Source organism: Eucalyptus grandis, chromosome 11 (genome assembly GCF_016545825.1).
Source record: "Eucalyptus grandis isolate ANBG69807.140 chromosome 11, ASM1654582v1, whole genome shotgun sequence".
NCBI lineage: Eukaryota > Viridiplantae > Streptophyta > Magnoliopsida > Myrtales > Myrtaceae > Eucalyptus > Eucalyptus grandis.
Genome location: NC_052622.1, coordinates 9,261,813 through 9,276,209, shown reverse-complemented (window position 1 = coordinate 9,276,209; position 14,397 = coordinate 9,261,813). Strand labels below are relative to the sequence as shown.

The following is a 14,397-nucleotide window of genomic DNA, read 5'->3' as shown; positions in this document are numbered from 1 at the left end:
CTTAAAATGCCTTTACAGTCCATTTTCTCGACTGTTTTTTCTACTCTTGCACCTTAACTTTAGCAAAGAATATTATTCCCACTTCGAGTTCTTTGGAGTCCCGCTACATAGGCCAAAAGGAGCTCTCTCTCTCTCTCTCTCTATTAGTGCACCTTAACTTTAGCAAAGAATATTATTCCCACTTCGAGTTCTTTGGAGTCCCACTACATAGGCCAAAAGGAGCTCTCTCTTTCTCTCTCTCTTATTTATTTATTTATTTATTTATATTATTATAGGGTTTTTTCCCAAGCAGGACCTTCAAACAAACCCATCATCATTCCCCCTTTGCAATTCTCTCTCTCTCTTATTATTATTATTATTATTATTATTATTATTATTATTATTATAGGGTTTTTTCCCATAAGAAGCATGACTTTCAAACAAACCCATCATCATTCCCCCTTTGCAATCGAGATATCTTATATCATCGATAACTAACTATAATTCCACGTTGGGTATTATTTTCTTATGCGCGTGCACTCTGCTATGTTTGGAACAAGTGGGATGCCATGCTTAGAAGTGAATTGCGCTTGCACTCTATCTAGAATGTTTGTTAAATGTTGAAGGATAGTCACGTCACACCTTTTACACTCTATGAAGATCGAGCAGTATGATTGAGGATAGTGTCCACAACCCTCAGACAATTTCTACATCTTGTGATAGTTGTTATTGGCATTTCTAACAAGTACATTACACTTTTAAAATAGGGTAGATGCATTTAAGAGATTGCTACGAAATATTGTCATGCTGACAAGATCAAATACATTGGCTTCTTGACTTCAACTTCTAGCTTTTGACCTCAAAGAGCTAGAGATATATAATATAGAATGCGCATTAGATCGATTACAAAAACTATAGATCTACCGATGTGAAAATATTCACAGCTGGCCATAAGTTTTCATAAACTTTGACAAGAAAATCACCTTTGAAATTCAAAGTTAAAATCTAGAGAATTACCCTCAACAATCAATCAAACTAGTTTTTTTTTTTTTTTTTTATTTAAAATGTCATGAATATCTTTTTACGTTCTTCTCTTAAAATCCATGTGGTGACACCTAACAAATGAATTGGATTATCATGTCTCAAAGGCATCCAACAATATTTCTGTTTTGTCATAGCCACCTAATTAGTGTTCAATTGACCCATTTATTAATCTTATCATAAGGATCGAATTTAATTAAATTTTTTATTGGCAAGACGATGTGGATGAGCGAGATCATATGTGGACCATCTAGCCACGGAACCAAACAACAGCAACGATCGTTTGTCATACAGATTGCAATTTCAAATAGTAAAACGTGCACGAGCCACTCGCTTCTAAATAAGGACCGAATCCCATTTATTTAGCTGATGTCATGAAAAACATTGCTTAGAGCACACCTGCCATGGTGCTCAGCATGTTGATTATTTTGGGATTCACATGGATCTTTCTTGATAATCCATGATTAAGTAAGATATGCAAAATGTTAACGAGAAATTTGTCTAATAAGTCATAAATCTGTTAGCTGGATATCAATTCAGTCATTAAACTTTTAAATTTTGCTAATTACAATGTTGTCTTTCCTAACAACTTTCGCCAAAAAATTGATAACATAATAGTATGCCACATAGGATTGCAGTGATAATTGGATTGCCACATTAGCAATTTCAACAAAATTAATGAGGAAGGATTATATTGGAATTACATGCAAAAGTTTGGAACTAAATTGATAAATTCGTAAATTTATGACTGAATTGACATTTATAAAATAAGCTTGTGATTGATTGGGTAATTTGTCCAGATATTAACTATGGTGGTAACATTTGCAATTCATTTGTGTATCTAGATGATATTACCTAAATCTCATGGCTTGTTGAACTAGTCACATTTTGAAGATACAAATACAACTTCAACGATAGTGCACAAGATCTTAAATCAAGCATTTTTTTTTTTTTTTTTTGTTTTTTTTTTTTTGTAACAAGACCCACAACTTAAATGCTCTAATTGCCACGCACCTTGTGAAAAACTCAACCTATCTTATCGACACGTCATCGATGCTCAAAAGGAAGGCATTTAGATTGTAGGGTCTAGTTTAGTGCACGTTCATGGAAGGTCACTGTCGAGTTTAAACTTTAGTCAAAAGGGACTGAAAAATAAATAAATAAATAAATAAAGGCGAAAGGGAGAGAAGGATCTTAGCCACCAGCCAAAGTGGGTCCAAAATCCAGAGATCAAGAGAGCTGGTTGGACAAGGCAGGCTGACCATAGCCACCGCCTTTGATCCTCGTTTGACTCTATGGCCCATACGACACTCTGTACAAGCATGTGAACATGGAAAGTGGTCGAGGAAATCCTCGTGCAGAAGGAAAGAACTACTATAAATAGCGAACCCATGAGACACCCAATGCACAAGACAAGGCAAACAAGCAAGTGCATTATCTTCTTTCTGAGAGAGAGAGAGAGAGAGAGAGAGAGAGAGAGAGAGAGAGAGAGAGAGAGAGACCAAAAGAGAAACAAGGTTTCACTGCAATTTCTCAAGAGAGAAAATGGAGAGCTTCCCAGTGATCAACATGGAGAACCTGAATGGTGAGAAGAGAGCAATCACCATGGACAAGATCAACGATGCCTGTGAGAACTGGGGCTTCTTTGAGGTACAACTCTCTCTCTCTCTCTCTCTCTCTCTCTCTCTCTCTCTCTTGCTCTCTATGTAACCTATATTTTACGTAAAAGAGTGGGTCTAACATTTTGGATTGTCATGCCTTGGGAAATGACCAAATGAAGCTTGTGAATCATGGGATTCCGCCCGAGTTCATGGACACGGTCGAGAGAATGACCAAGGGGCACTACAGGAAGTGCATGGACCAGAGGTTCAGAGAGCTGGTGGCGAGCAAGGGGCTCGAGAATGTCCAGACGGAGGTCCATGACTTGGACTGGGAAAGCACCTTCCACTTGAAGCACCTCCCCCTATCCAACATCTCCCAAGTCCCTGATCTCGAAGATGACTACAGGTAACTGATGACGAGAATTTATCAATTTAGATGAAAAGTTGCATTCCACTCTGCATCTATCGATGGTGACCTTTCACCGTTTGACGTGCAGGAAAGTCATGAAGGAGTTTGCAGTGAAGTTGGAGAAGCTAGCGGAGGAGCTCATGGACTTGCTGTGTGAGAACCTGGGCCTGGAGAAAGGTTACTTGAAGAAGGCCTTCCACGGGTCCAACGGGCCGAACTTCGGCACCAAGGTCAGCAACTACCCGCCGTGCCCCAAGCCCGAACTGATCAAGGGGCTTCGGGCCCACACCGACGCTGGCGGCGTCATCCTGCTCTTCCAGGATGACAAGGTCAGCGGCCTACAGCTCCTCAAGGACGGTCAGTGGGTTGACGTCCCCCCGATGCGCCACTCCATCGTAGTCAACCTCGGCGACCAAATCGAGGTAACATATATACTCCGACTGTTGCTTACCCATATAGCGAAACCATTACCTTTTAATAGAAGAATATTGCATTGGGCATTTGAAATTGAAAGATCGTTTCAAATCAAATGCAGGTGATAACCAATGGGAAGTACAAGAGCGTGCTGCATAGGGTGGTGGCCCAAACTGACGGGAACAGGATGTCCATAGCTTCATTTTACAACCCGGGCAGCGACGCCGTGATCTATCCAGCACCGGCACTCATGGAGAGCAAGGCAGAGGAGGCCAGCGAAGCAGCTTATCCAAAGTTTGTGTTCGAGGACTACATGAAACTGTATGCTGCCCTCAAGTTCCAGGCCAAAGAGCCAAGATTCCAAGCCATGAAAGCCATGGACTCGAGCCCCAATTTGGAGCCTATTGCAACCGCTTGATTTGGGAAATTCTTTTTGCAATTCTTTGCTTGCAAAAGATGTAGTCATACACATTATGGAAGTCCTCTAGGGTTAGAAAGGACTCTGAATTTTTTGGTGGTGGAAGGAAATTTTTTCCTACCCCAAACTTGATAAAAATTGTCAGTGTGACTCATGTTAGTATTTGACATGATTCGTGTTAAATTATTTATGAAATATTGCATGTTATAGTCAATTGATCTCTCCATTAGTTGGTTTTTATAGTATCTAATAACTTAAAACATTGTTCTAATCTAGTGAAGGCTTTTGTTGATTATAAAGATGGCAAGTGGCTCAAAATAACTCAACAATATGCTTGTGCAAAATATCGATAAAATAGCTACTACAACCTCTTAATCAGGAAAAAAGCTTCATGAAATTAAGGAAGCACCCAACTTTTGAATGTATACATCTCGTCTAACATATTGGAATATAAATCATCAAATTTGGTGGATTAAAAGCTTACAAAAAATTTCAGCCTGCATACCCCAATTGACCAATCCAAAGTTGCTCAATGATCAGGTTCACTTATATCTATATCCAAGAACCAACCAACTTTTTGGTATCGGCTTCCATGTTAATTAGATTTGCGGACATGAACAATACAAATCAAGTGACGACTTGTGGTCCATTGACTGGCGCAAAGCAAGACCATAGAGGAATTTTCTGGGTTGGAAGAATGTTGGGTCAATTACCAAACCCATGATGTTAAGGGAGTCTAAATAATTCCACTCATCCTTTTTTAATCACGTGTCATCTAAACAATTTCATTGTTTTTATTTATTTATTTATTTTTGGCACCCAGGGAGCCTCCGTGCGCGGAGTAAACTTTGGAGGAGCAGGAGAGTCACCACCACAGGAGAGTCACCACCACCCTTTCTGCCCTAGGTAAGTCATGGGTTCCTTTCCAACAAGGCAAACGACGCGGGGATTCGAACTCCAGACCTCTCCCGAAAGGAACTGAAGCTCAACCACTATGCCGTCACCACGGGTGGTTACAATTTCATTGTTTTTGATAGATAATTTTCCCCCTAAAGCTATTGACACATGTCATAACATTGCAATAGCATTGGCTATTGGTGAAATTTCCATATCGTTGTAAAAAATATATTGATAATGCGAGAATGAAAAATCTATTCAAAATGAGCCGAAACGTGTCAAGTTATGTAAGTTTTCTATCCCTCGTTGAAATATGCAATGTTGTTCTCTAATTGCCGAAGAATCAATATTTTCGAAGCTCAGAGATGGCCGAGCCTGTCATCAAACTCTGGTGCTCGTTTTTGCGGACTTGCTTTTGACACAATCTCTAAAACGTGCTTGTAATTTAGCAGCTTGGAAGGACCTCAACAGCATCTTGGACCGTCAAAATCATGCTGTCAATTCCCCCACTAGACCAAAACAAAATGGGAAAAAAAGGTGGGGACAGAATCAAGATGAACGTGTTCCCAAATTCCATCTCCTTCTCCAATTAACTTGGATGTGAACGCAAATCCAATTCCTTGATTCGATCAAAGGGGTGAATTCAAAGACAAACTGGCCACGCATTGGTACGGGCAATCGAATCATGGGCTGGTCCACTAGAAACCGTGATCGACGGGCTCCCCCAAAACTTATAATTATTATCTATCAAAAGTCTGATTCTTATTTTTTTTTTGTTTGGGGGGTGGGCCGTGGTTTATAAAATGTTCTTTCCTAGAATTTGCATGTTCATGTCTTCTTTGAGAATGTCGGCTCCCAATTTTTCATCAAGAGGCAAAAAGAAAGATCTCACAGAGTATAAAGGATAAGAAGAACAATCAAAGGTCCCAATGCTCAAATCCGTGATTATGCAAACTTGTTCAATAGGGGCTCGGTTTCATTCTTAGACAGCCGAATTGGACGACATAGATTGATCCAGTTAATGACCTTAAAAATAAGTTATCATAAAGAAAAACTATGTTACGAATGGTTGTATCAAGTAAGGTATATCTCCATTTACTAGAATTTCTAACTAGAATTTCCATCTCAAGGGATTTCAAGGAGGAGAAAAAGTACGACGTTCATAACGGATTTTGAAAAAACACATATACTTTGTTGCTATTTATATGAACTTTTAGTCGATGGAGGTCGCATCACATTAGAATATTTCTTGCTTATGGTGTTCACGTATGTAACATGTCATTTTGAATTGAATCATGTGACGATTTTGGTTGACTAGCTCATCTTAATTGCTTATAGCAAGAGAAAAATCAAACTTCGTTAAAAATCCTCAAATGCTTTGCTCATAGCATCACAAGGCCCCACATTGAACTTTAAGGGCTTGTTTATGTTGGATGCAAAACTCGCAACCCAACATCTCCATAACCAGAACAAGAACATGCATAATTGAGCAGAAAGATTAACGCACTTATTTTGGGATCTATCGTTCTTGAAGCGAAAGCGGAAAACCGATGTTCCACGTGCAAGTCCTCCTCCTCTATTGTCCTCCATATCACTGGCTCAATGAGATGGCCACCTCACTCTTTAGTGCTAGGTTAACGCTCCTTATATAAGGATACGCGTGAGAATTAGGGTTAGAGGAGAGACTTGAGCACTATTTAGAGAGTTTCCAACTAGGCTCTCTCATTACGGGTTAGGCTCAACTCGGCCCATATTAACTAGCCTCATATTAGACTAATTAAGAAACCTTCTATCTCACTTTAGACCAACCCCGTTTTATAATAATCGTAAAACTGTAAATTACAATATCAATTAATGTAGTCCACATTAGAAGAACTCTTATAGTTTAAGCCCTGTTTGTTTGTGTTATTTTCTTTTGGTCATGAACACAATTTCTGTTTTTTTGTTCTTGGGAACAAAAAAAGAACAGAAACGCATTTATTTGCGTGTTTGCTCCAACTCTATATTTTTTTATTCTCGAGAACAAATTTATAACATAAAAAGAAACAAGAAATTTTTTTTTTTTATTGTTTTTGGAACACTTTCAAGAAATAATTTTTACCTCTCCGATTTTTTTTCTTCTCTTAATTTTCTTCTTCTTTTCTTCTTTTTTTTCTTTGGTCGATCGCCGGCCTTGGCCATGGCCGATGACCTCGCCAGAGTGTCATCAGCCCCTGGAGAGGCTCAGCCTCGCCGGTGGCTGGGCAAGCTCGGCTCGTCGGGGGCTAGCGAGCCTCACCGTGGAACAAATTTATACAAGTTTATCAAATATGTTTTTGTTCTTTTTTATTCCAGGAATAAATTTACCAAACACGTTGTTCTGTTAAAAAATTATTCTCGGAATAGAAATAGTTTTTTTTATTATTTATTTCTGTTTCCTAGAACAATTTTTAAACATAAACGTTATCAAACGTATCCTTAAAAACTATTTTGGACCTAAAAATAATTTTCGCTTAAAAATAGTTTTTCCCAATTCCATTCACTAAAAAAGTTTTTAGACATTTGAAGCCATTTGGTAACCATACAAAATTTCTATTTCCAGAGTTGAAATACATTTCGTATCACCCTCATTTTTTTTTTTTTGGTGATTTAGAATTTTTTTGATTTTTAAAATAATTTTATTATATTTTTCTCTTTTCTTCTTTTCTTGTTTTCTCTTCTTCTTGGTCGCCGGCCTTGAGTGAGCCTTATTGGCCCAAGCCTCACCCGAGGTTGGTGAGGTTGTCAGCTCTTATCTGGCCTGTCGCCAGCCATCACGGAGAAGAAGAAAAGAAAAAGAAGAAAAGAAAGAAAAGAGAAAAACAAATTGCTCTATTCTTAAGTTGTTCCCAAGAAGAGATAAGTTGTTTTTTTTTTTTACTTTTTTTTGATTTAATTACTGAGAATAAAAAAAATTGGCTGACCTTATCAAATGGATTTTTATTTTTATTTTTATTTCGAATAAAAAAATATAGAAATAATAATTGTTTGAGTGGTTATCGAATAGAACTTAAATTGCCTTGTCAAACTTTTCAAAACCCATCATGACTGGACTTCGGTTGGCCTAGGAGAAATGAAAAATGTTAACAATTTTTAGAATTTGATCGCAATATTTGAAATGACTCAATTGCACTTTCATATTTAATTTTAAATCTTTCATTACGCTTCTCCCATTTCTTTCCATGATCTCCGTTTAAAATCAATGTGGTGACACCTAACAATAAATTGGATGAAATCATGTCTCAAAAGTGTCCAACAATATCTCCACTTCTTCATGGCTGCTTAACTAGGGTTCAATTGGACCAATTTATATAATATGATCTCATACCATAAGGATCGGATTTAATTATTTTTTTTTTTTTGCAAGACGATGAGATGAGCAAGATCATATGTGGATCATCTAGCCATGGATCGAATCAACAACAATGAATGTTTATCATACAGAATTATATGTGGATCATCTAGTCATGGATCGAATCAACAGCACTGAATGTTTATCATACATAATGCGACGTCAAATAGTAAAATGTGCACAAGTCACTTGCTTCTAAATATGGATTGAACCCTATATATATAGCTGATGTCATGAAAAGCTTTGCTTAGAGCACACGGGCCATGGTGCTTAGCATGTCAATTATTTTCGGATTCACATGGATTGTTCTTAATAACCTTTGACTAAGATATGCAACACGTTAATGGGAAAAATGTCTAATCAATTATAAATTCAATGTACAAACTTCGGCAAAGCAGCTTACCCGAAGTTTGTGTTCGAGGACTACATGAAAATGTATGCTGCTTTGAAGTTCCAAGCCAAAGAGCCAAGATTCCAAGCCATGAAAGCCGCGGAGTAGAGCCCCAATTTGGGCCCAATTGCAACCGCTTGATTTGGGAAAATTCTTGTCCAAATAGGTCGCAATTCTTTATTGCAAAACATGCAGTCATGCACATGTGTGAGAGTCCTCTTTGGTGAGAAAGGACCGTGAATTTTTTAGTGGTGGGAAGGAATTTTTTTACTGCGCCAAGCTTGAGAATAAATTATTATGGTTGCTTGTGTCCCGTTAGCAATTGACATGATATGTGTAAGATCATTTATATGAAATGTTGAATGCTATAGCATGTGAAATTGATCCCTCCATTAGTTGGTTTTATAGTATTTAATAACTTAAAACATTGTTCTAACCCAATGAAGATTTCTATTCATTATAAAGATGGCGAGTGTCTTGAAATAACTCAGCAATGAGCAAAACATTGATAAAATAGCTACCTTAACTGCTTAATCAAAAGGAAAACAGAAAAAAAAAAACTCTTGAAATTAATGAAGCACCCAATTTTTGAATGTTTTGGTCTCGTTTAACATATGGGAGTATAAATTGTTAAATTTGGTGGATTTCATTTCAAAACTCGGTGGGACATAACATATTAATGATACTTTTACATTAGGGGGAATGCCAGAATAATCTCATGATTATATGTGACAATTGGGTGATAGGCGAAGGCATCCCCCTCCCCCAAAAATGGGTTTCGAAAGACAAAATGAGCAGTATCAGGTAAGGAAAATCCCTTTCTGGATGGTCCATCAGGGCCAACTTGGGTCCGGCCAATTTTATTTAGAAATTTGATATTACGAACAAGCCTAAAAAAGATATTTTGGCTCGAACTTGATCATTGATCAAGTCAATGTCATGATCAAGGAATCAACCAACTCTTTGGTATTGGCTTCCATGTTAATTAGATTTGAAAACATGAACAAGATAGATCAAGTGAGGAAAGTGAGGACTTATGTTCTGCTGATTGGCCCAAAGTAAGACCACAAATGAATTTTATGGGCCTGGAAGCATTTTAGGTCAGTTGTCAAGCCCCTGATGTTTTAAGGATGCCTAATTCTACCGATCCTTCTTTATCATCACACGTCGTTTGAATAATTTTACTGTCATTGATGGGTAATTTCCCCTTTATAGCTGTTGACTCTTGTTGTAACATCATAGTCGCATTGGCTATTCGTGAAATTTCCATATTGTGACAAAAAATACCTCGATATCGTAAGAATGAAAAATCTATTTAAGATAAGTTGAAACATGTCATGTCGTGTCAATTTCCTTTTACATTGTTGAATCTTGTAGTGTTGTCCTCCAGTTGGCCCGAGAATCAACACTTCCTAAGCTCGTCGCTCTATAATTTTGAGTTCAGCTGAGATGCCCGAGCCTGTCATCAAACCTTGGTGCTCATTTTCCATGGACTTGCTTCCGAAACAATTTCTAAAATGGACTTTGTAATTTAGCAGCTCGGAAGGACCTTGACAACATCGTGGACCATCAAATCATGCTGTCAATTACCCCATAAGACCGAAACAAAATGGCGAAACAAAAGGGGAACAAAATCAAGATGAACGTGATCCAAAATTCCATCTCCATCTATAATTAATTGTATGTGAACGCAAATCAGATTCGTTGATCCGATCAAACGGGCCAAAGACAAGTCAGGCCACACTTTGGTACGGATAATTGAATGCTGGGTAATCCGCTAGAAACCGTGGTGGATGGGCTCACTTACCAAATCTTATATTTTCTATCTATCAAAATGTTATTTATTTATTTAAGTCAACAAGTTGTGTCAATTCGTTCACTATTAAGAAAATTCCATTGTTAAATTGCAAGTCTTAATTGGCTCTTTCTGGTCTCCAATGGCCTCTCCAGTCTCTCGATCTGCTTTGTCAATTCCTGTTTCCAAGATGGATCATAAGACGTTTTTTCCTAGAATTTGCCGGTTCATGCTTTCTTTGAGAATGTCGGCTCCCAATTTTCCATCATGAGGCAAGAAGAAGATCTCACATAGGTTGAAAGGATAAGAAGAACAAATAAGGTCCCAATACTCGAATTTGTGATTATGCAAGCTTGTTTCATAGAGACTTGGTTTCGTCCTTAGAAGGTTGAAGTGGGCGACTTGAATCCATCCAGTTAAAAGGTCTTGAAAATAAGCTATGTTGAAAACAAAGCTCTGTTGCTACTGGATGTATCAAGTAGGATATATCTCCGCTTACTAGAATTTTTCGTTCAAGTTTTAATCATGGGAAATTTTAAAGAAGGAGAAAATGCATGACATTCATATTAGATTTCGAAAAAATATACATATTGTTGCTACTTATGAGAAAAACTTCTAGTCGAATGAGGTCGAACCACATTAGAATATCTCATGCTCATGATGTCCACGTATGTAACATGTCATCTTTACACAAATCATGTGGCGATTTTGCTTGATTTGCTCCTCCTAATTGCATTGATCAAGAGAAAATTAAACTTTGCTAAAAATGCTCAAATGCTTTTGTCACAGTCTACGATTCTACTATATTTGTGAACCCTCGTTAGTGCAAGTTGGAGTTATCAAGTCAAGAGTGAGAATACATAAGGGATGAACATAACTAGTTCCTTAGGGTGGCGTCAGGACGATTGGTACTAGTTGTCGTAGGATAGAAGGATTATCTTACTTAAGAGCACTTGGAGGCATGGTTGGTCTCTCGTGCATAAACTAGTTGAGCTAATGCCGCTCTTCTGATGAGATCATGGTAGGTGGAGACCAATTATTGAGCATAAAGTGATATGCTATCTAACTTGATGCACTAGATGCCCGAAATAAATTGGGCATGATACGATCTCATATAAGGAAATTATTTGTCATATTATTCTCTGGAACAACAATTGAATGACGGTTGGCCTGGTGAATTCTGCTTATCAGGTGCCGCATGGGTTGTTTTGAGGCCAAAGAACTATCGGCTAATGACACTTCGCTCATATCATCACTAGCCACCAACCATTGAAGTCTGAATTGTCTTGGGAACCATTCAAATCCCATGATTACTAGGCTTCTGTCACGGGCCAATCGATTGGGATCGTAACCGCGTGGCGACTCGAGCAACTATGAATCACCCAAGCCAAGCCTTGCTCGATCGAACGCTTACCCGCTCGCTTACCCGGATCGTTGAGAGAGAAAGTAAGAGAGAGGAGCTCTGGAAGGAAAGGAACTTTATATTCCTGAAAGGATTAGATTCAATGATTACAAATGAGGGAGGACACCCCTTTTATAGTTGAGGGCCTCGGCTTACAACCGTTGATCTACTTTTGATCCGGCGGGCGAGATCACACCACCTCAACTACCGACATAATGTCAACTACCGTCTACCGACATAAATAACGGAACAGAAATCTAGAATATGACTCAATGACGGTATCACCCGCCCTTGGAACCTTCGGGGAGCAGGCTTGGTGGAAATCCGAGTGAGAGCAAGAGGTCCACGGGCGAGTTGGGATCAACTCTGGGGAACCTCTCGGGTCGACTCTCTTTAGGCCCGTGACATTCTCCCCCACTCAATCGAGCAACGTCCTCGTCGCTTTCAGCTTCATGGGCAGCCTTACGGGCTTTGGCACGAGCTTTCCTGTTCTTGTTGCGCTTCGCTCGGACGCTCATGAATGAAGGGCCGCATCCTTCTATGATGAAGTCGGACTTGGCACGCGGCTCGGTCTTCGGCCTGGACGGAGCACGTGGTGAGCACTCAACTTCAGGGAAGAGCGCTTGGATTGGCATGGCGTGTGTTGGAGTAGGATCCAACTTGACCTTCGGCTTCACCTCGGACAGCTTGTTGATGCGTATCACGGCCTTCAAGCTCTTGTCGAGGCGTCGGATTGACGCGATGGTCTTGGTGTCGACCACCCCTTTGATCATGGGGATCATCGACAGGCACTTTTGGTCGAGGATCATCTTGCACTTGGTCCTCATGTTGATCATCGCTCCCACACTTTCAAAGAATTGCATGCCAAGAATGAGATCATAATCGTCAAGAGGGATTACCTCGAATGCCATCTTGCCCTTCCATCCGCCAATCTTGACATCCACGTCGGGTGTTGCTCCTACGCCATGGAAGTCGCCCGAATTGATGGGCTTGTACAACTTCCCGGATGGTTCCACGTGAAGTCTCAAGGCTTTTGCAACCTCGGTCGACATGAACATATTGGATGCGCCGGTGTCGACCAAAGCGTAAAGCGTTCGGCCGCACACTTCGACCTCCACGAAGAACATGTCTGTGTTCGGTGCGATTCCTTCTTCTTTGGTCGGCGATCGGGCTTGAACCGAGTTGATCATCCTCACAGCTCCAATCCGGATTTGCCGCTTATCTTCTTTGGACTCCTCCTTTTCTTCCTCGATGGCAAGGAGGGCGTTGATTCGACCCTTCTTTGGGCACTTTTGGGTCCAGTGTGGACCTTGGCAAATGAAGCAAGGAGAAGGCGGGGGTTGATCGAACCTACTCGCGTAGTCCGTCGGTGGTCGACCCCTTTGGAAGGATGGCTCGGAAGTTCCTTCTCCCCATGCTTTGGCTCGGCCGCTTTGCTCATGCGCGCCTCGGGGAGTGCTTCGCGCTTCATCCTCGCAAGGTCGATTTGACCTCCAATCCCTTGTTCGACTCCTTGGTTCGGTCTTAATGAGGTTGACGAGCGACTCGGCTACGCTTAGTGCTCGTGCAAGACTACTCATGTCCCATCTCTTTAGCTCGAGAAGTGCCCATGGCTTCAACCCATCCATGAACGCTCCGAGAGCCTCCTCTTCGCTTAGGTTGCGAATCTGAAGTTTGAGCTTCGTGAACTCCTTCACGTACTCTCGAATCGCGCCTCTTTGCTCGAGGTGATGGAGCTTGCTACGGGCTTCTTGTTGAGCGAACTCAGGGAAAAAGTAGTCCCGGAACTCTCTCACGAAGTCGTCCCATGTGCACACGGGATCGGCGCCGCGTCTTACCTCATCACACTTGTTGCGCCACCAAAGCATTGCCGTATCAGACAAGAACATGGAAGCGGTTCGTACCTTGGTCAACTCGTTGTGTATGTTGACGGCGCCGAAGTATTGCTCCATGCTCTAGACGAAGTTGTCCACCTCTTTGGCGGATCGTTCGCCTTTGAACTCCTTTGGCTTTGGCACCTCAAGTTTGGGCACCGCTTGGGTAGGCACAGCACCATTGGTGATGCTCAGCTTGCACAGGGCGAGCTCAGTCTTGAGCTCTCGGATCTCCGCCTTCATGGCATCGACCTCGTCCCTACGCGGAGCTTCTTCCTCGACCACTTGGACGAGCTCCTTCAACACATCGATCGATGCTTCGAGGGCTTCGTCCTTATCGTGTAATGGCATGGTAGCTTCGTTGAGGCTGGTTGTGAAGTCTTCATGGAGCGAACTCTCAACCTCCATGATCCGGTCTCATACATCGTCAAGACCTTCCATGAGTTCGAGCACGGCGCTCCGGACCTTCCCGATCTTCTCATTGAATGCAGCTACAACATCCATCGAGGCGTCTCTTTTCTTTGCACGGCCGTGGGTCTCCTTGACTTGTGCGGCCTCTCCATCCATGACAGCTTCTTGGCTCGACATTCCTTCGAACAGTTGGCGCTCCTTGGTCTCTCGAACGGATCTCTCTTTTGCTTTGATACCACTTGTCATGGGCCGATCGATTGGGATCGTGACCGCGTGGCGACTCGGGCAACTATGGATCACCCAAGCCAAGCCTTGCTCAATCGAACGCCTACCCACTCGCTTACCCAAATCGTTGAGAGAGAAAGTAAGAGAGAGGAGCTCTGGAAGGAAAGGAA

The 14,397-nt window shown here is 40.9% G+C and overlaps 1 protein-coding gene across 1 annotated transcript; it reads left to right on the top strand.

Moving 5' to 3' along the window:
* Nucleotides 1–2,434: 2,434 nt before the first annotated feature.
* On the top strand, nt 2,435–4,076 carry LOC104424717 (1-aminocyclopropane-1-carboxylate oxidase). The gene is made up of 5 exons (XM_039305641.1): nt 2,435–2,467; nt 2,498–2,670; nt 2,801–3,027; nt 3,119–3,452; nt 3,566–4,076. The coding sequence occupies exons 2-5, from the start codon at nt 2,566–2,568 to the stop codon at nt 3,860–3,862; spliced, it is 963 nt and encodes a 320-aa protein (XP_039161575.1). The 5' UTR covers nt 2,435–2,467; nt 2,498–2,565; the 3' UTR covers nt 3,863–4,076.
* Nucleotides 4,077–14,397: the final 10,321 nt, after the last annotated feature.